General features: G+C 41.0%; 2 protein-coding genes across 2 annotated transcripts in view; one reads left to right on the top strand and one right to left on the bottom strand.

The window, feature by feature from the left end:
• The window catches only part of LOC134748277 (DNA polymerase epsilon catalytic subunit 1), a 64,255-nt gene extending 49,144 nt beyond the window's left edge, over positions 1 to 15,111 (bottom strand). The window contains exons 1-13 of the mRNA XM_063683011.1: positions 14,960 to 15,111; positions 14,745 to 14,868; positions 14,098 to 14,316; positions 13,324 to 13,434; positions 12,646 to 12,764; positions 11,445 to 11,765; positions 11,052 to 11,152; positions 10,651 to 10,792; positions 4,573 to 4,705; positions 4,275 to 4,388; positions 3,699 to 3,873; positions 859 to 1,126; positions 148 to 257 (exon numbers count right to left, since the gene is read on the bottom strand). Coding sequence (XP_063539081.1) covers positions 148 to 257; positions 859 to 1,126; positions 3,699 to 3,873; positions 4,275 to 4,388; positions 4,573 to 4,705; positions 10,651 to 10,792; positions 11,052 to 11,152; positions 11,445 to 11,765; positions 12,646 to 12,764; positions 13,324 to 13,434; positions 14,098 to 14,316; positions 14,745 to 14,868; positions 14,960 to 15,042 — 2,020 coding nt within the window. The 5' untranslated portion in view covers positions 15,043 to 15,111. The remainder of the gene's footprint in view (positions 1 to 147; positions 258 to 858; positions 1,127 to 3,698; positions 3,874 to 4,274; positions 4,389 to 4,572; positions 4,706 to 10,650; positions 10,793 to 11,051; positions 11,153 to 11,444; positions 11,766 to 12,645; positions 12,765 to 13,323; positions 13,435 to 14,097; positions 14,317 to 14,744; positions 14,869 to 14,959) is intronic.
• Positions 15,112 to 16,081: 970 nt separating this feature from the next.
• Positions 16,082 to 19,200, top strand: LOC134748465 (mRNA export factor Gle1). The gene has a single exon (XM_063683263.1). The coding sequence runs from the start codon at positions 16,211 to 16,213 to the stop codon at positions 18,161 to 18,163; it is 1,953 nt and encodes a 650-aa protein (XP_063539333.1). The 5' UTR covers positions 16,082 to 16,210; the 3' UTR covers positions 18,164 to 19,200.
• The last annotated feature ends 8,337 nt before the right edge of the window (positions 19,201 to 27,537 follow it).

The raw sequence follows: 27,537 nt of genomic DNA, 5'->3' as shown, positions 1-27,537 counted from the left end.
GAGCTCTGTTACCACACCGTAAGGTTCAAGTTTACTAACAGAAGTCCCCCCCCTTCCCGTCCAGTACGGGTGCCGCTGGCAGCAGGTTGTAGGTTTTCACGCAATTGTGAGCTCTGTTACCACACCGTAAGGTTCAAGTTTACTTACAGAAGTCCCCCCTCCACATCCAGTCCATGTGCCGCTGGCAGGAGGCTCCGGGCCGGTTGTAGTCGCACACGGCACAGATACTTGCGTTCACCATTGCAGATGGTTGCAACCTGAATTAAACCCAATTATTTGTAGGTGTAATGAAAATTATGGGTTTTTACAGGATTTTTTACTATTGAAAATTTGTTGTTTTTATATAGAGCTAAAGTGAGGCGTATTTAGATCAGTCAGTCAGCCGCAAAAACTTAAATTTTGCAATATTTTTTCGTGCTATTGAATTCCATTACTATCAATGATAAAATAAATAGTATAGGACAATTTTACACAGATTGACGTAGTCCCACAGTAAGCTTAATAAGGCTTGTGTTGTGGGTACTAGACGACGATATACATAATATATAATTATATATAACTTATATACGTAGGAAACCTCCATAACTCTGGAACAAATATTTGTGATAAAGAGACACAAATAAATGGCCGTACCAGGATCAAAAACTTCTTAGAGATAAGCCTAGGGTAGAGCAATAGAAAAGACACCATAACACCATTTTAGCATGATTTTAGCGAATCTGCACGGGATCTAGTAGCTACCCTCCCTGACACATCTAATTATTTTTTATCTGCACAGTGCATAAGAATTAGAAACGTGAACATTCTAAATAGTTGTGTTTACTGACATTTAATGAAATGATAATAAGCAAACATTACCTGTTCGTCAAAATAATATTAGGATACATGGCCCCCACATCCAAATGGTAAATGAGCGGGTTCTCATCCCTCCTCGGATGGTCCCTCATGTGCTGCAGCTTCTCGCGGATCTCCGCGCACACCTCGTCCAGGTTGGTGACCATCGCCAGGGGAATCCCCTCCTCCACCTCGATGGCGTGCCTCATGGTCTTGTCTATGGTGTCGATCAGCTTATCCACGGCCGTTGGCTCGATACGGAACTTGCATTTTATGTCGGCGCGGAATACGCCTGTAATGTTTGAAAGAAAGTGGTCGGTTGAAGGATCGATTCTCACTGTATGGCATACAAACTAAAATACATACATGTAGGAATGGAACGTAAGAGGATAGCGTGAAACGGAACGTAAGGGAGACAGAAGGCTGACAAGAGATGCGAAAGGGGCGGGGAGAACGATGCGAATGGTGAGCGAGCGAACGTGCATTGAGTTGTTGAAAATTATATAAAATAATTAATTTTTGCTATTTAAATTAAGTAAAGTATTATTTTGGTTTTTATTCAAATGTAGTAGTAGTAGTAGTAGTAGTAATCACTTTATTGTACACAACACAGGTTTACAAAAATAAATTATAGTAATGGAAGTACAAAGGCGAACTTATCCCTATAAGGGATCTCTTCCAGCTAACCTTCGAGTAGATGAGTGGAAAACTATAGCCAGGTCAGATAGACAAACTTACAGGATGTACAAATTAATATTAAAAAAAAAGAAATAACACTAAAGATTAAAATACATAAAATACATACTAGCATACATACATACAATACTAAATATATATTATAATATATATAAATATCACAAGTGTAAGAAAATAAAAATAAAGGTTAGTACTTAACCAGATCACGCTGATTGGAAAGCCAAAACTTCTTCAGATTAGCCTTGAGTGACGCTACAGACTGGGACTGTTTGAGCGACAGGGGCAACTCGTTCCACAACTTCACAGCGCGAACCGTGAAAGAATTTGCATACGGTCGCGTCTTATTAGGAGGAATAGCAAGCATGAGATTAGAACTCGATCGTAAGCGGTGATCACTGCCTTCAGCCAGATAGTTAAATGTCTAACATAATCCCACATACATGTCATATACTAAAAAAAAGTGATGAAGCCTAACGCGCGTTACGCGCGACGCGCTATAGCTAAAGATGTCGGTTCGAATCCGGTCTTCACCACTGGAGGGCTTCGTCACTTTTTCTTTAGTAAATATATGACATCTATTTCAGTTTATAATTTATATATAGTAGTGTAATTACTTTTACAATGCATGTGCTCGAAAAGTGCGTTTCCTACGGAGCCATATCATGCAGAAAGTACTACTTTTCCGCACTAGTGCTTTTTGTTTTCAATTTTTTAATAATTAAACTTATTTGCCATTATGTTTTTTTATTTACTCGCACAATGCATAGTAAAGCGTTGTATAATACACGTGCGTAAAGATGATTTCCGCACGTGTTACATAAATAGCTATAGAAACACAAATCATTGATTTGTTCCCTTTAAAAAAAAATTGTTTGGCACACAATGGATTCAGCTTAACCAAGACTTCGTGGTTATTCATTAAATTCATCAGCCTTAAATTAATTGATAAAACATAAAACTGAAAAAAGTAGCCACTTTCGTGTTAAAGTGCCTCCAGATCTGGCAAATGCGCAAGTAGCGCACAATTCGCGCATTTGTCGCGATCTGGCAAGCGAATAAGCGCAAGCGAACCCTCACCCCCCCCGGAGATTAAATATTATTAGAGATTGTATGCCCCTACTCCCCTAGACCATCGGCAATATCTATATCAAATCCTCCACTTGCTGTCAGTCAGACAACATGTTGGCAGGGCTCCAATAAGTGGATCACGTCTGACCTGACTCGAGCGCCTCCACGTGGCCGCCGACGTAGGTCTCGGCGTCCAGCAGATGCCCGTCGGCCGTGAACTTGTTCACTCCGTTACTTGCTGTAAGGGAACATGTCAGGACTCCAGTAGAAGGGTCATGTCTGACCTGACTCGAGCGCCTCCACGTGGCCGCTGTCGTAGATCTTGGCGTCCAGCAGGTGCCCGTCGGCCGTGAACTTGTTCACTCCGCTACTTGCTGTAAGGGAACATGTCAGGACTCCAGTAGAAGGATCAAATCTGACCTGACTCGAGCGCCTCCACGTGGCCGCCGACGTAGATCTTGGCGTCCAGCAGGTGCCCGTCGGCCGTGAACTTGTTCACTCTGCTACTTGCTGTAAGGGAACATGTCAGGACTCCAGTAGAAGGATCATGTCTGACCTGACTCGAGCGCCTCCACGTGGCCGCCGACGTAGGTCTCGGCGTCCAGCAGGTGCCCGTCGGCCGTGAACTTGTTCACTCTGCTACTTGCTGTAAGGGAACATGTCAGGACTCCAGTAGAAGGATCAAATCTGACCTGACTCGAGCGCCTCCACGTGGCCGCCGACGTAGATCTTGGCGTCCAGCAGGTGCCCGTCGGCCGTGAACTTGTTCACTCTGCTACTTGCTGTAAGGGAACATGTCAGGACTCCAGTAGAAGGATCATGTCTGACCTGACTCGAGCGCCTCCACGTGGCCGCCGACGTAGGTCTCGGCGTCCAGCAGGTGCCCGTCGGCCGTGAACTTGTTCACTCTGCTACTTGCTGTAAGGGAACATGTCAGGACTCCAGTAGAAGGATCATGTCTGACCTGACTCGAGCGCCTCCACGTGGCCGCCGACGTAGGTCTCGGCGTCCAGCAGGTGCCCGTCGGCCGTGAACTTGTTCACTCCGCTACTTGCTGTAAGGGAACATGTCAGGACTCCAGTAGAAGGATCATGTCTGACCTGACTCGAGCGCCTCCACGTGGCCGCCGACGTAGGTCTCGGCGTCCAGCAGGTGCCCGTCGGCCGTGAACTTGTTCAGTTCCTCCACTTGCTTGTTGGGGAACACGATGTTGGCGTGGAAGGCTTCCACCATGAGCAGGGATTCACACAGCGTGCCGGAGCCTTTACGGAGTACCTGAATAGTTGGACACAAACCATTCTTATATTTAGTCCTCTTTTATGGTTTTGTTGCTCTGAATGTTTAATGGAGCATTATTCAGATCAAAGGGCAATCTAAGAAATTCGAAGTCTCCATCAGGCGTACTAAATTCAGTTGTTATTCCCTTTAGTTAATTTTTTTTTTGTCTGGGTAGTAATCTTGTGGGATTTAATGATGCTTTATTCTTTCATCTGAAGTCAAATTTAAGCCGTCATTACCGAGAAATAACGCATTTATTTTAACAGAGATGTAATTAATCAGAAATGCTATGCTAAAACTCGGCAACAACAACAAATCGGAAACATTTAACAAATTACCTAAAAATAAGCTACAGCCTGGTAAAGTGAGTGGCTATCTATGCATATGGATGGGCTTACCTCGTCTGGCTCCAGGGGGATAATGGTACACAGGGCGAATATGAAGGGGTGCACGTACTTCATGTACAAGTAATACGTGGCCACGGCGTCCGACACCGAGTAGTTTGACAGTACCTGTCAACAATACCAAAATATAAACAATCAATGGAGACATGCTTAGTATGGTTGACCACAAATATGTTTATTTACAAGGAATACAAAAATATAAAAAAAAAAAATACATAGGTCTTTCCAGGGTCCAGTTGAATGCATTCTGTAAATATGTTACGTTTGCTATAGTAATATTCTGTAAACATACCTGAGGCTGTTCAGCAGCCATGCGGCACATGTCCTCCGGGTCGAGCTCCACGGGATCGTAGCGCAGCTTGGCCTTGGCGACGGCCTTTAGGCCCTGAGAGCCCACCGGCAGGTACGAGTCGCGCTTCACCCAGCTGAAACATAACAAGTACGGATTAAGCAAGTTAGCCTCAAGAACATGCATGCATGAGAGAAAGTCGTATGTATAGCAACGGAGCTATTAAATAACATATACGCAGTTTAACGTTTATAAAGTTTATTAAGGGTTAAACACAGTCCACAGAAGATAGTCAGTACAGTACGGAAGAAAGAAAATAGCACAGGACACCATAGAAGAAGAAATACAGAAAAGTACATGTAAAACGTATATAAAACATAAGCGAGAGCGATTGGCCTGCGCGCGGCCTTCCGGCGTCGTGTAGCGGATTCGACTGATCTGGCAAGAAAAACCGGGAGCGCACGAATGCGCCCGAAGATGTGCCGTTACTTTTAAGTACATCGCTCGGCCGCGGGAGCGCGGCGCGCGGGCAACTAATATTAACAATAAAATTATTTGAAACATAATATAATATGTGTTGCTACATCAGCCCCTTCGGAGACCTTTAGGTCGATTACAAGTAACTAGGGAAACGTACAACACGTCCTGAGCGAGTTCTGCGTTCGGCCTTTGCTGGCTGTGGCGCTGCGAGCTGCTGATCAGGAGCCGGACTAAGATCGGGTTCGCCTAGCATGTACGCGGGCTTGAGCCGATCGATGGAGACACTATTTGGCTTACCTTTAATAAGGATCTTGAAAAACTTGTCTCCCCGTTCAATCACCTGATAAGGCCCAGTATACGTAGGTTGCAGGGGCTTCCGTACGGCATCATTGCGTAGAAATACATGCGTCGACGTAGCCAAGTCTTTATGATAAGATAAGATAAGATAAGATAAGATAAGATATCTTTATTTCATTATAAAATACATTATAAATTTGCCTTCAATCAAACCTAAAACGCATAACTATAATGATCGTCAGAGATTATGTTCATAGGAATACAATTTTGTATTATTATTATTATAGTACAATTAGTACAATATATAGTATAGTATTATTAGTACTAGTAGTATGTACGAACACTTTATGCGTACCATGGCGAGCCACTGGTGAAGGCTGTAACTTGCGCATTATAAGCTGCAAGCGAGTGAGGAAGTCTGTGTAATCAGCTGGCGCATCTTGACCCGAGGATTCAAAGAAATCCCCTGGCAAGCGCAGTTGCTGACCGTACACATATTCCGCGGTGGAAGCGGCCAAGTCGTCTTTCCATGCCGTCCTGATTCCTAAAAGAACCAGGGGCAGGACTTCAACCCAATCCTCGCTCGCATGGCATTTAATGGCAGCCTTCATCTGTCTGTGAAAGCGCTCGCACATTCCATTCGCTGCGGGGTGGTAGGCAGTCGTCTGTATGTGCTCAGCTCCGATAGACTTCGCCAAGCGCCGGAAAGTCTCGGAAATAAACTGCCTCCCCCTATCTGTTGTTATACGCTTGGGGCATCCGAATCGCGATACCCAACCGGAGAAAAATGCTTGAGTGACGGTTTCTGCTTTAATGTCAGAAATTGGTATCACTTCAGGCCACCTTGTAAAGCGGTCCAATGCTGTCAGGCAGTACTGGAAACCCTGCGAAAATGGCAGTGGACCAACCAGGTCAATATGAACGTGTGCAAAACGCTCTGTGTCAGTCGCGAATGACATTACAGGCGAGTGCACATGCCTTGACACTTTGCATCGCTGGCAGTGTTGACAAGCTCTAGACCAATTGCGACAGTCTCTATTTACTCCAGGCCAGACATATCGCTGAGTTACAAGCTTTGTCGTAGCCTTAGGGCTGGGATGACTAAGTCCATGTATCGAGTCGAAAGCTTGTCGACGAAACTCGGGAGTCAGATACGGACGAGCCATTGGTCCAGACGTGTCACAATAAACTGCAGCGTCACCAGCTGTACCAGGAACAACTAACCTTTTGAGCTGCAATGACGATCCGGTCTTTAGCAACTGCTGGAACTCAGCATCGCGTTCCTGAGCAGAAGCTAACGCGTTGTAGTCAATGGCATTGCCGCTGACTGCATCGACAGGACGAGAGAGCGCGTCGGCGACCACGTTTTCCTCACCTGCTATGTGGCGGATGTCGGTGGAAAACTGCGCAAGGAAATCCAAGTACCGAAACTGGCGAGGCGAGCACTTGTCCAAGGGTTTAGTAAAGGCATACACGATAGGTTTGTGATCGGTGTAAATTCTGAACGGCTTCAGCTCCAGCATATGCCGAAAGTACTTGACAGACTCGTAAATTGCGAGCAACTCGCGGTCGTACGGGCTATACTTGCGCTGGGCTGGGTTCAGCTTACGTGAGAAAAAACCCAGTGGTTCCCACGTGTTACCTACCATTTGCTGTACCACACCACCGATCGCCACATCCGAGGCGTCACTGACCAGAGCCAAATCCGCATTCGGACGTGGATGAACAAGAAGTGTAGCCTCACCTAGACTCGCCTTGCAAGCCTCAAAACATGCGTTGAGGTCTGCGTTCCACTCGATCTTAGCAGAGCTCTTGCAATGATGACCTACTAACAAACCGTTTAGCGGTGCCTGTTTCTGGGCTGCGTGTGGAAGGAAACGCCGATAAAAATTCAGCATACCCAAGAAACGACGGAGTGCCTTGATGTTGGTGGGGCGAGGGAAGTCCATGATGGCCTTCACCTTCTCAGGTAAGGGTGACGTGCCTGAGCTGGAGATGCGATGGCCAAGGAATGTAACCTCAGCCTCACCGAATACGCACTTCGCGGTGTTTATTAGGACACCATGCTCACGCAGTCGCTCGAATACTTGCCTAAGGTGCTTCTCATGCTCGGTCGCGCATGAAGATGCCACCAGAATGTCGTCTAAATACGGGAAACAGAACTCCAGGTCACCGAGGATTTCGTCAATGAATCTCTGGAATGTCTGCGCGGCATTGCGCAACCCGAACCCCATAAAGCTGAACTCGAACAACCCAAACGGCGTCGTGATGGCCGTTTTAGCAATATCATCTTTAAACACCGGAATCTGGTTGTAGGCACGAACCAGGTCCAATGTGCTAAAAATCTGACAGCCGTGTAAGTTGTGTGAGAAATCGGCAAGATGCCTGACAGGGTACCTATCTGGTATGGTGCGGGCGTTCAACGCGCGATAGTCGCCGCAAGGTCGCCAGCCGTTGTTCTTTTTCGGGACCATGTGAAGGGGCGACGACCAGGGGCTATCGGAGCGACGTGCTATACCTGTACGCACCATTTCGTCGAACTCCTGCTTGGCTATTTTGAGCCGCTCTGCATCCAACCGTCTAGGACGACAGTACACCGGCGGGCCAGGGGTGGTACGGATGTAGTGAACCGTATTGTGCTTCACGGCTCGCTCCGTCGGGTCACCCGCAGGCCTCGTGATTTCAGGAAACTGTTGCAATAATTCGTGATACGCCGTTGTACCTGCAATCGACTTAATACTGCTCACAGAGCAAGAAGAGGCTGAATAAGCACGAGCGGTTAGCATAGTACAATAATCTATAAGCCGTTTATGCCTAACATCTATTAACAGGTTATAGAAAGCTAAAAAATCTACGCCAATAATAGGCTTTGTTACTTCGGCTAAGATAAAACGCCAATGAAAAGCGCGGCGTAAACCAAAATCAAGCGTAAGACTAATTGCGCCATAAGTAGGTATAGGAGTACCATTAGCGGCAAACAATTGATATTTATCTTTAGTGCGGCACTGAGGATTTACAGAAGTAAAGGGAAAAACACAAAGATCGGAACCACTATCTATTAAAAATGTCAGTTTAGTGTTCTTGTCGGTGACGAAAAGACGACCAGGGGAAACTTGGCAATCACTCGTCGTCATTAGTGACCGCCGCTGGCATTTCCCTCGGTCCAGCTGCACGGCGCGCGACACTTGGTTGCACGGGGGCCGAATCTGTCGTGGTACCAGCATCGTCCGTTGCTCCCCGCACGGCTCCTTGAGCGAGAGCTGTGACGTCCCCGGGAGCGCGAGCGCGATGTAGCTCGCCCACGGAAATTTCCAGTCGTTAAGGCGGCTACTTGCCGCACAAGGTCATCTATACGGCGGTTGAGACGCTCCTCCATTGTGCTAGGTACAGATGACAACGCGAGAACAGGAACAGCTGACCCAGAAGCTTCCGCAACATGAGGTGTGTGTACCACAATATCATTCACTCGGTCGGCCAGCGCAGCAACCTTATCCAAACTGGCATCTGACATCGTAGCAATAACAGTCTGCACATGCGGCGGTAAACGTTTAGCCCATATGCTGCGCAGAAAGTCGTCCGACAAGTCGGTATCGGCCAGGTCGCGAAGGTGTCGTAAAAACTGCGAGGGCTTACGATTACCCAGCTCGGCTTGAGACACCAACTCCTCCACTCGCTTGTCCTTGGACACGGATAATCGGTAAACTAGCTCAGATTTTAGTTTGTCGTATTTTCCCGTCGCCGGGGGCTTTGTTATTATGTCCTTTACCTCCGCTGCATATTTATGCTCGAGATTGCTTACGACATGGTAAAACTTGGTCGAGTCGGCCACAATATTCGCCAAACTAAACTGTCCCTCCAACTGGGCAAACCATAAAGCCGGTTCCTCGGGCCAAAATGGCGGAACTTTAACGGCAACCGCACTAATGGTCGAATCTACTGTCCTCGGTACACTAACAACCGGCGGAGTAGGTGTGGTAGCACTTGGAGCAGTCGTTTCTACCATGATTATCTATTCCGCACTTTATTATAGCGATACAAGTTTACACGGACGCTATAACACTGCACTGCACTCAGTTTTAACGTCGGAAAGTCACCAAATTTATAGCAACGGAGCTATTAAATAACATATACGCAGTTTAACGTTTATAAAGTTTATTAAGGGTTAAACACAGTCCACAGAAGATAGTCAGTACAGTACGGAAGAAAGAAAATAGCACAGGACACCATAGAAGAAGAAATACAGAAAAGTACATGTAAAACGTATTTAAAACATAAGCGAGAGCGATTGGCCTGCGCGCGGCCTTCCGGCGTCGTGTAGCGGATTCGACTGATCTGGCAAGAAAAACCGGGAGCGCACGAATGCGCCCGAAGATGTGCCGTTACTTTTAAGTACATCGCTCGGCCGCGGGAGCGCGGCGCGCGGGCAACTAATATTAACAATAAAATTATTTGAAACATAATATAATATGTGTTGCTACATATGTATGTCATTTTATTGCACATAAACAAGTTTACATAAATTAACATAACAAAGTAAAAGATGTAAATATATGTACAAAGGCGAACTTAACCCTAATAGAGGTCTCTTCCAGCTAACCTTTGAGAAAATGAGAAAGGAACAAACACAAAACAAAAAAATAAAATATGAAAGACAACTTGAAATGAGCATACTTATAACAATATTACAATTTTGGACAGACATAAAGTAGGACGAGAACAGAAAAAAAAAGAAAAAGGAAATATAAGCCAGTAATATAAATACGACCAGGACCTAATTCTCATATACTTCGGACACATCTCACGTCGCTCCCCGATAGCCTGGAGCCAGTTATTATGACGCCGTTCTCCTGTACAAGTCGCATTTTTGGACCGACTCTCGTGAAAAACGTTCGACGTGTTGCCTCTCTGTTGTACTTGTAAATTCGTACGTAAGTGTGACAGGGAGGCAACACGTCGAACGTGGTGCGTGGTAGGCCCTCAGGTTCGATAATTATACGGGGCGATTTTTCAACACTTAGCCAAATTTTGAGAGCTAGGTGAATGTATAGGTATACATTTTAGCCCTCTAATAGAAAACATCGAAACCTAATCCTCCATAGCAAAAGTTGCTCAGTAATACCTATATATTCACCTCGCAGAATATGGATAAGGGTTGAAATCCACCCTGTAAAGAAACTATTAGCGATTCATTTTTTTTGTATTTTTATTTAAATGGCCGAGTCATAGGGGTTCATGAGACCCACAACTCCAGTCTTTAACGTCAGAATACTCCATATTTTGTATGTCCCATATGGGTATATTTACCAAAGACAGTCCATGTGCATGGCGGGTCGGCAGGCGTAGGTGCCGTCGCGGGCCGCGAGCTTGCTGAAGCCGATCTCCTGCCTCATGTCCAGCCCCAGTATGGCCGCGCGAGCCTCCACGAACGGCCAGTCGAAGAAATCACCTGTAACATACACCCATGAATATACACCATACAATCAAATAAATGAATTCCTTGTATTTTTATATAAAAAAAGTAAACTATCGATATTTGGCAACGAGTAAAATTTACCTTTATCTTTAATTTTTTTTTTGTAACGTTTATATACTCACATTGCGAGTTATATAAAATATTGAGGTAGTTTATTTAATTTCAAACTAAATTAAATCCGTAAGTACTGTCCGATCGCTAAAGCTATGTGTAGATCCAGAAAAATGCTTACCGTTATAAGTGACAAAAATATGTGGTTTTACGTCCATAATGTGATCGAAAAACTTCTGAATCAAAGCCATTTCGTTTGCTTCATTGAATACTATGAATTGCCTGTAAAAAATAAGATTATTATAGAATTTTAATGTGGTTTTTAGTGTTTTCTTTTTATTTCTAGTATTTGAATAAGAAATATGATCGTGCCACACAAGAAAGATCTTGTAGTCACTATAGCACTACCTGTTTTACTTAGAGTAAAATTAACTAAGGTAAACTACCCCATTGTCCCACCCCACCGATGGTTGCCACCTTGTAACTTATTTTAAGCCAGCAGGTTTCCTAGGAAAATAAGTGGCAAAAATTGGCAATAAATTTTATCTAACCTGTAAAGACAAGCAACACTTACCCTTCAAACTCAGGTTTAGGCGTGTATTCAAAGTCCTCAACATCAACCGATATGATCTCCCTATTGGTTATCAAATATCCTTGTCCATCTATCATGTAAGAGATCATCATGATCTGGTCGGTCTGCGAGTCGGGGAACTTGAGGGGCAGCTTGGTGGTCTCGATGTCGAAGGCGAGCACGATGGGGTCGGGCCGCTCGAGGATGTCGTCGCGCTTGGCGAGCAGCGGGGGCTCCGTGCCGCGACTCCTCACGGTGTACCACGAGCCGCAGAATATCTTCATGTCGATTGACACTCGGGCGTGGTATGGGACGTCGTGTTCTCTGATAGAGGGGATAGATTAATTTTTTACTTAAAGAGGACCAGAAGTAAAAAAATGATCATTTATATTACGAATAGGATCATTTTTGTTAGCGCTTTGATTGATTATACTGGAAGAAATAAATGAATTCATTAATTTTCTAAGCTCGAAAAAAAATGTCAAGCAGTGGCTTCCAAACCATAGGTTGTGGGATCAAACCATTTGTAATTCACTGAACAACTGAAAATTGTAAAAAAAAGATCTCATAAGGAAACTTAAATACATTGGTGAAGAAATTTGTGTGAAATCTCCAATCCGCTTTGGGCTGTCGCGGGGACTACAACCTCCAGCTTTGTGTACATTGAAAGGGGGTTTGTGCCCGGAGGCAGTGGGATAGGTTAAATGGTTAATATTTATCGTAATAAATAGACGAGTTTACACACAATAAGTAGTCGCATCGCGCGAATATTTGCTCTCAAAGCGGCCATCACACCTGAAACACTTCCTCAAATGTACCTGATAAATAAATAAAATAAAAAAGCCCTTTATTTATTGGAAAACGGTTTCATATAAATTTAAAAATAAAACTAAAACCTTAAATTTGTGTCTTAATTAATAAATCCCTAGTGGGTAAAGGCCTCCTCCAGAGCTGCCCATTTGTCCCTGTCCCTATCCTGTGCTACTGTCATCCAGTCTGTGCCGGCTGTTCCTTTTATATCATCCTCCCAATGTGGTCTGCCATGGCCTCTTTTGTCAAGTGGGCCTCTTCATTTTGTGACTTTCAGTGTCCATCTCTTGTCTGTTAATTTTGCTGTATGGCCTGCCCAGTTCCACTTTAGTTTCTTTGCATAACTCAAGCCATCTGTTGCTCCTGTTTTTTTTTCTTATTAATCTTAACATACCTGATATCTAATATATTTTCCATGTGGTCTGTGGTCTTCTTGGCGTGTTCTATGGCCGCGGCGCTGGTGAGCGCGTTGGTCAACATTTCGGCGTAAATAGCGTCTTTCTTCTCTCGTTCCTGGAATGCCCATCAAGGATTAATAGATACTTATGAAATAAAACTATGAAAACGGATTATATCACGTATATTGAATTTATAATACATCCCGACGTTTCGAACCCTTTACAGCGTTCGTGGTCAACGGGTGGCTGAAGAAAAACTACAAAATGCAAAAATACCCACATACTAAAAATAATGAACCACCATAGACTATAACCTTTAAAGCTGGTTGTACATGCAAAATCGGTTCATAAGGCTAGTTATACACTACAATTATTTTCAAGTAAAGATATATATATACGCGATATAATCCGTTTTCATAGTTTTATTTCATGAGTAACTATCGCGGTAACCGAAGACAATATTAATAGATACTTATTCAAATACATACCTTTCCTGAAAACATATGCCAAATCATAGTTGATTGATATTCAAACTAATATAACCACTTTTTGGATACCCTCACAAGAGGCATTGGGCAAAATATAATAATAAGTTATGATAACTTACAAGAATTATAAGACAGTCTGAAGTAATGTCTAGTAACATACTCATAGACAATGGAGCACTGTTTCACCTTGTTTTTGTTGACGGCCGTCAGCACCTCGCGCCGCACTTTCATCATCTCATTTTGCGACATGAAAGAAAGCTTCAGGTAACGCTGCTTCAGCCCCGAGAGGTGATTTAACTGCAATAGGACACTATTACTAATTATTTTGTCTAGAAAAACATTTGGCCTTGTAAGGGGAAAGGTCAAGGGTTCCTTGTTGGTTTGTCACGGACATAGCATACTTTATGCTGTCAGCTAGTATAATCCAGCAAAATGGCTGAATGAAAATAAATATTAAAGGACATTCATGTTAAAACCTAAACAGTATTTTTTTGTCAAATAGCTTTTATCAAAATAGTGGCATTACAATTGAGCCAAAGCCACAACATCTCAACAAGTCATGGGGGGTCATAAAATCCTCACAAACGACTTACATCTCAAGTAATGGATATTCTTTTTCCTTCCTCGCGTTTTCCCAGCAATTTGCCACGGCTCATGGGAGCCTGGGGTCCGCTTGACAACCAATCCCGAGAATTGATGTAGGCACTAGTTTTTACGAAAGCGGAGGGGAAACTAGGCCTTATTGAGATTAGTTCGGTTTCCTCACGATGTTTTCCCTCACCGAAAAGCGACTGGTTAATATCAAATGATATTTCGTACATAAGTTCTGAAAAACTCATTGGTACGAGTCGGGGTTTGAACCCGCGACCTTCGGATTGAAAGTTGTACGCTCTTACGGCTAGGTCATCAGCGCTTCTTACAATGGATATTCTCTACAGTTAATAATTTCATGTCACATACCAAATCCAAATTTTCCTTCTCAATAACCTCTATTTTATGAATAGTGCCAGCATACTTCTTGGACAAGTACTGTATGACCTCCTGCTCACACTCCTTGCGGGCAAGCAGTAGGAAGTAAGGCTGGAAGGTCAGTGAGATCTTGAACCGGCTACCATCCATCTCCATGAAGTAGTAATCCATGGCTGCTACCAGGCGCTTGTCTTCATCTAGAACTTCAGCCTGAAATAATAATACACATGATTGTTTAGGGTTCCGTACCCAAAGGGTAAAAACGGGACCCTATTACTAAGACTGTCCATCTGTCTATCTGTCACTAGGCTGTATCTCATGAACCGTGATGTCTAGACAGTTGAAATTTTCACAGATTATTATATCGCGAAATTATCACCGAAATTCGGGAGTGCACATGTGCTTACGTACCTGACAAATCCAGACTGGTTTTGTTAGAGTATCCATATATTTCAATATACTACAAGGATGATGTATTTCTGTTGCCACTATAACAACAAATACTATAATTTTATTTCAGCTAGTACCGCGTTAGTTACTATTGATAACTATCGCGGTAACCGAAGACAATATTATACTTTCAGATATTTTGAATTTACATGTAAGTAGCGTACAAAGTATTTAAAATTAATATTTACCGTGTGCATGTTGATCAGGTAACCTGTTCTCTCTTTGGCATCGCGTACTCTGTCGAAGCCGTACTTGGAATCGATCCTATCATTCTCCAGCGCCACACGTATCCTTGACTCGGAGGATTCCTCGCTATGGAACCAAATATAATTTTACATTACAGAGACAGACAGAACATTGGAGTTGCAGAATATGGGTAAATAAAATGATATAAACGAAGTACCGTGAGCCAGAAGATGTGCCAGCATCTCGCTTATTAGGCTCTTCTTTATCAGCTCGATATTTCCCAGTATTTCGGAGGACCATTTGTTAGGATTTCCTTAAAAATGTTAATTGTTTTCTTTCCAATTTACTCCACACAAGGCGATCTCGATTCAAAACTGTCACCTACACCTATGTCAATGTCAATTTTCGCGCCAACAGCGCGACCTCATGCAAAGGAGTATTCTATGAATCCATGAATCCGTTGATTTTTATGGTTTTTAACAATAACCGAAACAGCGTCGAGTAAACGAATCGAAATCGTCTGTAGCGCCCTCAAAACGTAAAAGACTACCGCACCGGACATTGTCCTTGGTGCGGTCAAAATATCTCTTTCTCGCTCTAATTAGTAGTCTGACAAATTCATGCGCGCGATGAGTTGTTCGGCTATAGAACATTTAAATTGCGCGCCCTTTATACTGACAAAACGGAATGAAACATTATTAGCATGCGCACTAACGATTCCGTTACATTATAATGCTCAGTTTCTCTCGGTGTAAAGCCTGACCAGGAATATATATGATCACGCGCCATGTTGCGGAATTTCACTGGAACTACTATTTTCATACTATACTGAACTGTCACCCTATACATGAAAATAACAGCGCCCTCTTGACAATGATCATATAGTTTGTCAAAGGACTGTCTCATTTCAAACATAGACAGAGAGAATCATACTATCTTTGTCTTACACTAGTACTAGCACCCAAAAGAAAAGGATGAGTATAGTTTTTTTTGTTCTTATTTACTGTCAAGATTTGCTTGACCAACTATATATTCCTGGTCAGGCTTTACTACTATACTAGAATTACTAGATGAACTAAAAGACCGAACTAGTACAGTTGTGAGATTGTACTAGTTCGGAGCGATCTTTTCAGTTCAGTGAACGAGCATGCCCAACTCTACTTAACGCACGTACGACGACACCTTACTTGCACCTTGCACCTTACACACCATCGATACGTGCACCGTACCGCACCAAAGTGCTGCTGCAAGGTGGTGCTGGTGCGGTGCGGTCGTCTGTAGACACTATTAAAGAAGTCATTGTCACTGTCAGTGTAAAATTGAAAATATTGAAATATAATTTTGTAATTAACAGTACGCTTCACATCACATTGTGCTGTTGTTCTCAATTATTTCGAGTGTACGACAATTTAATAACACAAGTTATGCAAAAAATGATAAGCAAATAAACTAAAGTTGATTCCGCATCATGGGTGATATATATAAAACAGCTGACGACTATAAGACCAAAAGTAAATATTTGGATCAAGGTATTTCCGATCAACTCGTTGATTTTGAAAGATTACGCATTTCAGCACTTACCAAAGCCGCTGAAATAAGCCCAGCCGTCAGAAAAGTGACCATAGGACCAAGAAGTCCTGAAAAGAAAGAACTGCAATATGAAGAAAATTTTGAGGTTACCCCGAAGCTGAGAATTGTCGAAGAAGACTTGGTTGAGGATAGAGTTAGCGACGATCTGAGGTATGACCTCATCACTAAGCAATATGAAAAGAACCTGCGAGATACTTCCGACGAATTGTTTAAAAATCTTATAGATAGCATGTTAGCCCGACGAGCCGAGAGTATGCGTAATTATTGGGCGAAGCAAACTGAGGAGTGCGAGCGGCGCGCGCGCGAACTCCGGGAAAAGAAGTTGCAGATGCTTAAACACTTACATGATAATGACAATCTTACAGTCTTAGAGCAAGCCAAGCTGGACGAGAAAAACTCACAGATAATTAATAAACAGACCATAGAGAATATGAACCGAATTCTGGAAGAACAAAACCAAGCTACAGCACGCTTCGCCGCCGTAACAGACAGCCACACAAAAATATGTATATGCTACAATGAAATCACTAATATTTTACAAAAAGATCAGAAAGGAAAGGCAGTATGCGAGAAACACATTCCATCAATTAATTCTGTGATAGGGAACATCAGTGCTATAATGGATCTATGCAAAACAGGGGCCCTCACCGACAAGAATGTGAAGCAGGCTGAAGTTTTAGCTCTAAATATAGACAATATTAGGAAGAAAATGTTAGCTGAATTAGAAGAAATTAAAAAACAGGAGTTAGTCAAGAAGCAACAGGAAGAGGCAAAGCAGCAAGAAATGTTACGGCAGAAGCAGGCGGAAGAAAAAAGAGAACAAGAAGCTAGGGCAGCAGAGGTGGCTCAAATTGAGAACAGTTTAACAGAGCAACCCAAACAATCACAACCAATGTTTTATTCTCAAACCAACTACAACTACTTCCAAGAATTAAAAAGCTTTTTAGATCAATATGAAAACCAATATAAAGATTTACTTGAAAATGTACATATGAAAAAGTTCAGATTTGACTGCCAGAAAGCTGTAAACACTCCAGTCAACGCCATATCTTCTGTAAGTGGAATGCACATGAAAGATAAATATGACAAACTTGCTAAGCTTCTGAGAGGCGAGCAAGTGCAAGTTTTAGATACTTATGTCACAGCAACGCAGCATCCTCAGGGACTTTATTACTGTACTGCTTTGTTGGCAAAAAAGATAGTGAGACAGGGAGACTTGCTAGTTTCTAGTAATCCAGAGGCAGCCTTCCCTTTGGCCGCAGTCACTGCAGCCCTCTGGTCACAGTTTCCAGAGTTTGGCAAGCTCTTAGAAGCCTACTTCCATAGGTTATGTCCATACTTAGTGCCTATGTTTTTACCCCAAAAGGAAGGACAAACAGACAAAGATTTCTACCTGTCTAGAGGCTACACATATAATGACGAAGGTGTAGTAGAGAAACAAGACAAGTTTTTAAAGAGGATGTCGGGCATATTTAGGCTGAGATGTGCAATTTGGATTGCTAAAACACCTAGATTTGTAAATGCTCCCAATCCTCATGGCCCTCGGTTTGGGTGGCAATGGCTGGCTTCTTTTGTCAACCTAAAACCTGAACCAGACATAAGTGCAACTTTAATCCATGACTTCTTCAATGTTTGCGGTGCTGAATTTCATAAGCTGTATGGAAAGCAATTTGTGAAAGTAATAAGACTGATAAGTTCAGAATATCTGGCAATATTAGAGAATATAGATGAAGGAGGACCAAAGACCAGATTAGAAGTGTTTTTGCAAGAAGTATTAAAGACAGGAGTCATGCAGCCCCCTACTGGTGTACTGCCACCCAATACCTGGTAGCTAGCTCATAAGAATTAATTATTAGTGATTATTTATTTTCGTAATTAACTTTGCCATTATAATAAAAATGTGACATCCCTTTGTTGGTAAAAATAAGATTCTGGATTGGATTGTTAAGCGAGGCCTGGACTGGCGAGAACTTGCATGCAATTTATGTTACATTGCAGACTACTAAGGTAAACTGCATTCAAAAGTTTGATCAGATACTGCAATGTAATGAAAATTGCATGCAAGTTCTTGCTAGTCTAAACTAAACCTCGCTTTATATACATGCTTCATGGACAAAAATGATTTGTTTTTTATCTGTGTAAAGTGTTCTAAAGAATTAGTAGTATGTAGTGTAATATAGGACAATGCAAGGCAGTTTTGGGTTACCATTTTTGGCTTACTATATTACTCATCCTCTTCTCTGTATACTTATACAAGTGTACATTGATACCATGTTTGAAAGATGGATTTTGTGTCAGATACTTTTTAATGAAAAAAATGTCTTATTTATAGGTACGCAAATTATTTAAAGTTCAATTAATGACAAATGAAATGTATAAATTAAGTCATGCTATATATTGTAGTCATAGTCATGCAATATATTAGTTTTGTTTTAATCAGTTAAAAGTCAAGAATAATAATATGTATATGGTTAAGTGTATATTTTTGTAAGTTTAAAAGCCTTGGCCCCAAAGTCTGTTGTTGTTGTGTCATCCATGTAGGCCGAATTATGCATTAACAAGTTAGCAATGCAAAACGGACTGCGTGCCTTAGGTATCGCATCACATATCTATATCTATCCTGTTCCGCTTAGGGCAGTGGCTGCGCCCGCGCATGTGCACTACCTTACATGTACTGCTATACTGAACATACGTTGAGATTGTTGAGAATCTACTTGGATCTTAACGCTTCCCGTTCATTAATTTATGTTGTCAAGCAATCTAACCGAGTCATTACTCATTAGCTCATAACTGTCTACAGTAAAATATGCCTAAACATGAAAATGACATCTTGTATATGATTTTAATAAATTTTATGTTTCAAGTATATCTGCTCAGTTTCAATTACATAAGTTACCTATTACCTAAAGACTAAAGGTGTAATCGGTGTAATAAAGTATACTGAAACACACCAAACTTGTACTGACAAGAAAAAGGCGTGAAATTCAAAGTTTCTATGGGAAGTCACAACTAGAATACGCCGTGTCGATATGGAATCCTTTCTACGATAAGTACAAAGGCTCAATAGAGACTGTTCAAAAGAAATTCTTACGTGCAATGCACTTCCGATGTTGCCGTTCGCGATCAAGTTACCAACAGCTTCTCGATAAGTACAATTTGCTCAACTTACAAAACCGACGCCTCCTTCTGGACGCGATGGTCCTATATAACCTTTGCCATAACAAATTCGACTGTCCCAGCCTGAGCGGGGCTATTAGCTACCGCGTACCGACGCGGGCGCGGCAGCGCGCTGCGCGCAAGCACCAGCTGTTTGCGGACTCGCGCTGCCGCACCCACGCTGGAGAACGTGATCCCCTATACAGGCTGGTTAAATGTTACAACATGTATTTTAATGAAATTGACATTTTCGTGATGTCTGACAATGTGTATAAAAAGAATGTGATTCAGTTGCTTCAAACAAAACATAATTAAAAGTCGCTCCGGTGAGCCATGCTGTTTTTTATTACTGTTTTTACTCGCTCATTAAATTGTACGACTATGTATAAAAGTATGTACTTTTGCTGCCAGAAATATGAATTTGTTATTGTATCCACAAATTTATTTCGTAATCGTAGCTTTGTTAATTTTAGCTTTTTATCAGATATATTGTTACCTAGCGCTATATGTATACTGTAGATCTAATAATCTGTGGACGATGTGGTTGGTCTCACACTATAGTATTCTTTGTACTCTATTTCTGTGCCTAAACCCTGTGTGTTACTGTTTTTTGTCCCAAATAAATTGAAAAAAAAAAAAAAAAAAAAAAAAAGTCAACTCTTCGCGCGTACATCTTTTAAATATCCCGCCTTTTTCTACTGACAACGCTGTGTCAGAGTATAGTTGCAAACTAATATTTACTAGCTTGAAAGAGTGATTATTATATTATTTGCTGGTAAACATATATTATACTACTCTTTGCAATATTTCCCCCGATACTCGAAAATGAAATTTCGTTATCTGCCTCTCGCTCTTGCATATTTGAGAGACAGACAACGCCGCGCGGCGGGCGGTGAGAAGTCGAGAACGCGAGTGTGGAGTCGATTCCGCTAATGGGGTTGGCCGGTCAAAATAATTAGCAGATGGCGCCAGTATAGCTTGCCCTCTCAAACCCTAGAATGAGGGCTAACGCGTATGAATTTGCCGCTAGGGGCGCTAGTGTAGATGGTGGTCTTTTCCATAGTTCGAAATGTCACTTGTCACTTAAATGACTGACAGCTGTTCTTTAGTCTTTTGGACCACCATCAACAGAGGCGCCAACTGGTGAGCAAAAAAACGGTTTTTTTATTGCCCTGGATGCCAGCCCTTTAAGCCAAATCTCATAGAAAAAGGAGCAAGCTATGATGGCGCCATCTCTGCAAATCTTTGACAGTTGCCAACCCCATTAGCGAACTAGACCCCATACTCGAGTTCGCGGCTTCGCGCATGAGTGTGGAGGGCTTTTACGTTTGTTGTCTATGGTGAACAGTGTTGCCAGATCGTCCCAAATAGGACGATTTTCCGTCCTTTTTAATGCCACACCGTCCCTTCCGAACTATCGTCCCTTTTGGGCATCAAGCGTCCAGTATAAAAGATTTTGAAAATCTTTAACGAAATACCGTCCATCGAAGGTAAATATCGAGTACCTAAGTAGCATTTGCCTATGTATTTGTCTATACATCGATCTGATCGATCATTTGCCTGTTTTGAAGAAGCCTGATGTACTAAAGACACACTAACATCGTTAGTTTATTAATAGTTTTGACTATTAGCATTGATCGCAGGTACACAAATTATGATAAAAATGTTCCAACTTTGTTTTCGTCCCATTGTGATAAAAACCGCCCCTTTTTAGATTACACATCGTCCGAAACTGGGGATAAGGGCTGGTAACACTGATGGTGAACCACTTTTCCTCTTTTCGAGCCATGAATCTAGTATAACTGGATCGGTCATGAGGAGTGGGGGAAAATGACCGAACGGGAGTCTTATGTATCTTTCAGTAGGAGAAGCAGAGAAAGCGCTGTTATTGTTTGTCCTTGTCATAGTTTCACTTTTCCACCGCTGCCACAACCGAGGTTGTGGCAAACAAATAAGTACGTGACATGTCATGTTTGTTCGTTGCTTGTTTAATTATCGTTGTTTTGTATGAATTTTTTTTTTTTTTTTTTTTTTTTTTTTTTATGAAATAGGAGGCAAACGAGCAGACGGATCACCTGATGGTAAGCGATTATCGCCGCCCATGGACACCCGCACCACCAGAGGGGTTGTAAGTGCGTTGCCGGCCTTTAAGATGGGAGTACGCTCTTTTCTTGAAGGTTTGAAGGTCATATCGGTCCGGAAATACCGCAGGCGACAGTTCATTCCACAGTTTAGCTGTGCGAGGCAGGAAGTTTCTAGAGAAACGCACAGTTGAGGACTGCCAACCATCTAAGTGGTAAGGATGGTAATGTTGTCGCGTAGGGCGATGGCGAAAAGAAGCGGCAGGGATTAATCCGAACAATTCCTCGGAGCACTCCCCGTTATACACGCGATAGAAAATGCAGAGCGAGGCCACATCTCTACGCAGCGCCAAGGAGTCAAGCCGTTCCGAAATACGCTGGCAGTCGACATTGTGCTTTCTCTTATGAAATATAGTGATGGTTAGCGTTTTGAATGCTTGAACTTTGATAAAATACTGGTGAATTGTTCTGTAATCGGCTGTAATAGGCGCTCTGAGCAAAAATATGAGATCATAACCTTTCACACGTAAGTACGGTATTTTACACCTTTCCCTTAACGCAATATGTGAGAATAACATCGTAAAATTACGTTACACTCAAAGCAATGTAGAATCAAACGATTTCAATAAAAATATCACAATTATTTACGCATATTAACAAAACACATGAATCTAGTATAACTGGATCGGTCATGAGGAGTGGGGGAAAATGACCGAACGGGATAGTCTTATGTATCTTTCAGTAGGAGTAGCAGAGAAAGCGCTGTTATTGTTTGTCCTTGTCATAGTTTCACTTTTCCACCGCTGCCACAACCGAGGTTGTGGCAAACAAATAAGTACGTGACATGTCATGTTTGTTCGTTGCTTGTTTAATTATCGTTGTTTTGTATGAAATTGTGCTTTCTCTTATGAAATATAGTGATGGTTAGCGTTTTGAATGCTTGAACTTTGATAAAATACTGGTGAATTGTTCTGTAATCGGCTGTAATAGCCGCTCTGAGCAAAAATATGAGATCATAACCTTTCACACGTAAGTACGGTATTTTACACCTTCCTCTTAACGCAATATGTGAGAATAACATCGTAAAATTACGTTACACTCAAAGCAATGTAGAATCAAACGATTTCAATAAAAATATCACAATTATTTACGCAAATTAACAAAACATTATTTGTAAAATTATCCGCCCAAATTACGTAGGTAGGTAGAAGTCTGAGGTCAGCCATTTTTAAACTTCTTCTTAATTTAGCTGCATAACAATCATGTTAGGGATACCAGATGAAAATATCATAATTTTATGGGTAATTTTGACCTCGAAGTTTTTTCGTACTTCTAATTCCAAAAAATAAATAAACAAATGTTGTGAAGATTAAATGTGGTGTACATTAATTGGTGTGATTGCGATTTGTGATTTCTTTAAATTAAAACCCATAATACATTTTATTTTACGTTTTATTTACTAAACATGTTTAGTTTTGTACCACCTGCGCGAATTATAGGAGGTATTTCATTGTTTATACGCCTAAAAAGAACGGCCCATTGACATTTTATTTAACAATTTTTTAATACCGTCAAACAAGCTAACTTTGCCTCCAGAATCGCCCCAACGTGATATCAAATATTGGGGTAATTTTTACCAATATGGTATCCCCACGTTTATGACGTCATCTATGTCTATCCCTTACGGGCGCACGCGTATAGCTGGTCTATGTAATGCTAGGTCTATGACAAAACATTATTTGTAAAATTATCCGCCCAAATTACGTAGGTAGGTAAGAGTCTGAGGTCAGCCATATTTAAACTTCTTCTTAATTTAGCTGCATAACAATCATGTTAGGGATACCAGATGAAAATATCATAATTTTATGGGTAATTTTGACCTCGAAGTTTTTTCTTACTTCTAAATCCAAAAAATAAATAAACAAATGTTGTGAAGATTAAATGTGGTGTACATTAATTTGTGTGATTGCGATTTGTGATTTATTTAAATTAAAACCCATAATACATTTTATTTTACGTTTTATTTACTAAACATGTTTAGTTTTGTACCACCTGCGCGAATTATAGGAGGTATTTTATTGTTTATACGCCTAAAAAGAACGGCCCATTGACATTTTATTTAACAATTTTTTAATACCGTCAAACAAGCTAACTTTGCCTCCAGGGTAATCGCCCCAACGTGATATCAAATATTGGGGTAATTTTTACCAATATGGTATCCCCACGTTTATGACGTCATCTATGTCTATCCCTTACGGGCGCACGCGTATAGCTGGTCTATGTAATGCTAGGTCTATGTTTCGACTCAGAATAATGACTAAAGCATAGAAGTCGGGCAAAAATGCTTCGCAAATATGTATACCCGTACTTTACTTCCTTACGAATTAGATAATGTGCCGAAAAGAGATGCATATATGCTTGTTATTTCTCATTTACGTACGGTGTCATAAGTTTGATAATTTGCTAGGGATGTAACTGTGTCGACTTTTTGTATCGATAAATTATGCATAAGTTTATGTGCCGTGTAAAAGAATAATCACGAAATTGGCAAATTGATAATAGTCTGGCTAATGAAAGATGAACCTGAAAAAACGCGGCAATTTCAAGAAATCTGTAGCAGGCGGCTCGTTGAAATGAAATGAAGTAATTTAAATAATTTTCATATTCTAAAAATCATTAAAAAGTATAAAAATTATGCAATCCTTGGAATCAAAGAGCCGCCTGATATGAGGATTAATGCATGTATCTAATATAGCTTTTATCTCATTTGCAGTCTACCACTCAGAACCGTCTAACTATACCTCTCGTTTTTTTATCATTAGAAAGAAGGCGAGCGATCTTAACGTGTCGTTTTATCGAAAAACACTTTGAAAATAAGTCACAACAAATATAATAAACGATCATTTACATACTTTTGCTTTCATAAGTAAAATATTGCTATATTTATAAAAACTTGTCAATAAAAAGACACGTGGAAATGGTTTACCGTTTTTTCTAATGCTAAAAGACTAAGTATAGTTTCTAGTCATGTACAGTCAGCTGCAGAGATAAGGCACCCCCCCTGCATACAAAGTTCTGTAAATTAGTATGGACGTGGGGTACCTTTTCTCTGCAGCTGACTGTACCAAATAGGAAATGAAAAAAAAAAAAACGTTCGTGTAATATTTTTTTAATTTAATAATAGGGAATATTACGCGAAACTCGGCGTAGGTGGCGCCACTATCACAATCTGAGGGTCTATCGCGAAACAAGAAAATCGAACTTTAGTTATCTAACATCTCTGTCACTCTTGCGTATTCGAGCGATAAAGAGGCAGCTAGATAACGAAATTTCGGATTCAAGTTTTCCGGTAGGTCCCCTGAAAACTTGTCAAAAACCTGTTAAAGGTACAGTATATATAAGTTACTCTACGGTGCACTAAAAAAGCTAGTGCTGCACTCTGGTGGCAGAACATTGCAGTAATATCCCCTATTCCTCGTCCTTTGGAAATCTGAAATAAAAAGTTGAGTTTTGTGACCAACAATATTAATAAAAGGAACATTCATCAATGATCATTAATGTCTTTTTTATTAGGGTTCCGTACCCAAAGGGTAAAAACGGGACCCTATTACTAATACTTCGCTGTCCGTCTGTCTGTCACCAGGCTGTATCTCATGAACCGTGATAGCTAGACAATTGAAATTTTCACAGATGATGTATTTCTGTTGCCGCTATAACAAAAAATACTAAAAAGTACGGTCCCCTTGATGCGCGCGTCCGACCCGCACTTGACCGGTTTTTAGTATTAAACTATAGTCTGGCAAACACAATCTGTCAGTAAGTAAGAACAAAGAAAACTATAGGTACAGTCGAAGGCAAAAATATCGATCCAGACAAATGGCTTAAAAATATGTGAACACGATTTTATTGTCTGAGCGTACACATATCTATAGGTACAGTCGAAGGCAAAAATATCGATCCAGACAAATGGCTTAAAAATATGTGAACACGATTTTATTGTCTGAGCGTACACATATTTTTGAGACTGGGAATGTATATATATTTATGCCCTTGACTGTACTCATCAATTAAAATGAGACAGTCCTGGGCCAAACTATAAGAAAGCTGTAAATGTCGATAGGTTATTGATCTGAGGTCGATACATCACTATGCCAAAAATATAACCTTTCATACTTAGCAGAAAAGTTCGAAAATATATGCAAAAATCTATATAGACTTGAATGCAAGTAATAATTACATAAACAACATATCGATTTCTATGTTTAGGGTCAGGTCCTATAAATTAATTTCTTCAAAATTAAACAAAACTCACCGATTAAAGGTTATCGGTTCGTGCGTATTTTCTTTTCTTCCTGTATGCGATTTACAGCCCTCGATCACACAAGACATTATCACAAACGGAACTTCAAACCATTACAAATAAAAACTCGGCACGTTTTCCAACAATCTTTCAGGAATAGCAACAATATAATTAAAATAAACCAAGATGACCGCTGAAACATCCCGAAATATTTCAACTAAAATAATACGACTATGTCAAGTTGTTACAGTTGACACCTACCTGTGAAATAACGAACATATATTTTATTTGGCTGGATTATATTATAGAACCACATAGGACCATTTGACATTTCCCTCAGTTCATCTTATGACAATACTGAAAAAAACGAAAGAACTTGCGGATTGTTGTCTCACTCACTCATAGACAAAAAGTAATAACGTGTTGTGAATACGATATCTTTTACCAAGCTTTTATTTTTGCCCGGCTTCTTTGCTTTAGTCATTATTCTGAGTGTTTCGAGCTCAGAATAATGACTAAAGCAAAGAAGCCGGGCAAAAATAAAAGCTTGGTAAAAGATATCGTATTCACAACACGTTATTACTTTTTGTCTATGAGTGAGTGAGACAACAATCCGCAAGTTCTTTCGTTTTTTTCAGTATTGTCATAAGATGAACTGAGGGAAATGTCAAATGGTCCTATGTGGTTCTATAATATAATCCAGCCAAATAAAATATATGTTCGTTATTTCACAGGTAGGTGTCAACTGTAACAACTTGACATAGTCGTATTATTTTAGTTGAAATATTTCGGGATGTTTCAGCGGTCATCTTGGTTTATTTTAATTATATTGTTGCTATTCCTGAAAGATTGTTGGAAAACGTGCCGAGTTTTTATTTGTAATGGTTTGAAGTTCCGTTTGTGATAATGTCTTGTGTGATCGAGGGCTGTAAATCGCATACAGGAAGAAAAGAAAATACGCACGAACCGATAACCTTTAATCGGTGAGTTTTGTTTAATTTTGAAGAAATTAATTTATAGGACCTGACCCTAAACATAGAAATCGATATGTTGTTTATGTAATTATTACTTGCATTCAAGTCTATATAGATTTTTGCATATATTTTCGAACTTTTCTGCTAAGTATGAAAGGTTATATTTTTGGCATAGTGATGTATCGACCTCAGATCAATAACCTATCGACATTTACAGCTTTCTTATAGTTTGGCCCAGGACTGTCTCATTTTAATTGATGAGTACAGTCAAGGGCATAAATATATATACATTCCCAGTCTCAAAAATATGTGTACGCTCAGACAATAAAATCGTGTTCACATATTTTTAAGCCATTTGTCTGGATCGATATTTTTGCCTTCGACTGTACCTATAGATATGTGTACGCTCAGACAATAAAATCGTGTTCACATATTTTTAAGCCATTTGTCTGGATCGATATTTTTGCCTTCGACTGTACCTATAGTTTTCTTTGTTCTTACTTACTGACAGATTGTGTTTGCCAGACTATAGTTTAATACTAAAAACCGGTCAAGTGCGGGTCGGACGCGCGCATCAAGGGGACCGTACTTTTTAGTATTTTTTGTTATAGCGGCAACAGAAATACATCATCTGTGAAAATTTCAATTGTCTAGCTATCACGGTTCATGAGATACAGCCTGGTGACAGACAGAC

The sequence above is a fragment of the Cydia strobilella genome, chromosome 16 (assembly GCF_947568885.1).
Source record: "Cydia strobilella chromosome 16, ilCydStro3.1, whole genome shotgun sequence".
Taxonomy (NCBI): domain Eukaryota; kingdom Metazoa; phylum Arthropoda; class Insecta; order Lepidoptera; family Tortricidae; genus Cydia; species Cydia strobilella.
The sequence above is the reverse complement of the archived record's forward strand: the minus strand, read 5'-3'. Positions and strand labels throughout refer to the sequence as shown.

What these genes read in the sequence shown, in the direction of transcription:
- LOC134748465 (XM_063683263.1), top strand. Translation starts at nt 16,211, where the DNA reads ATGGGTGATATATATAAAACAGCTGACGACTATAAGACCAAAAGTAAA.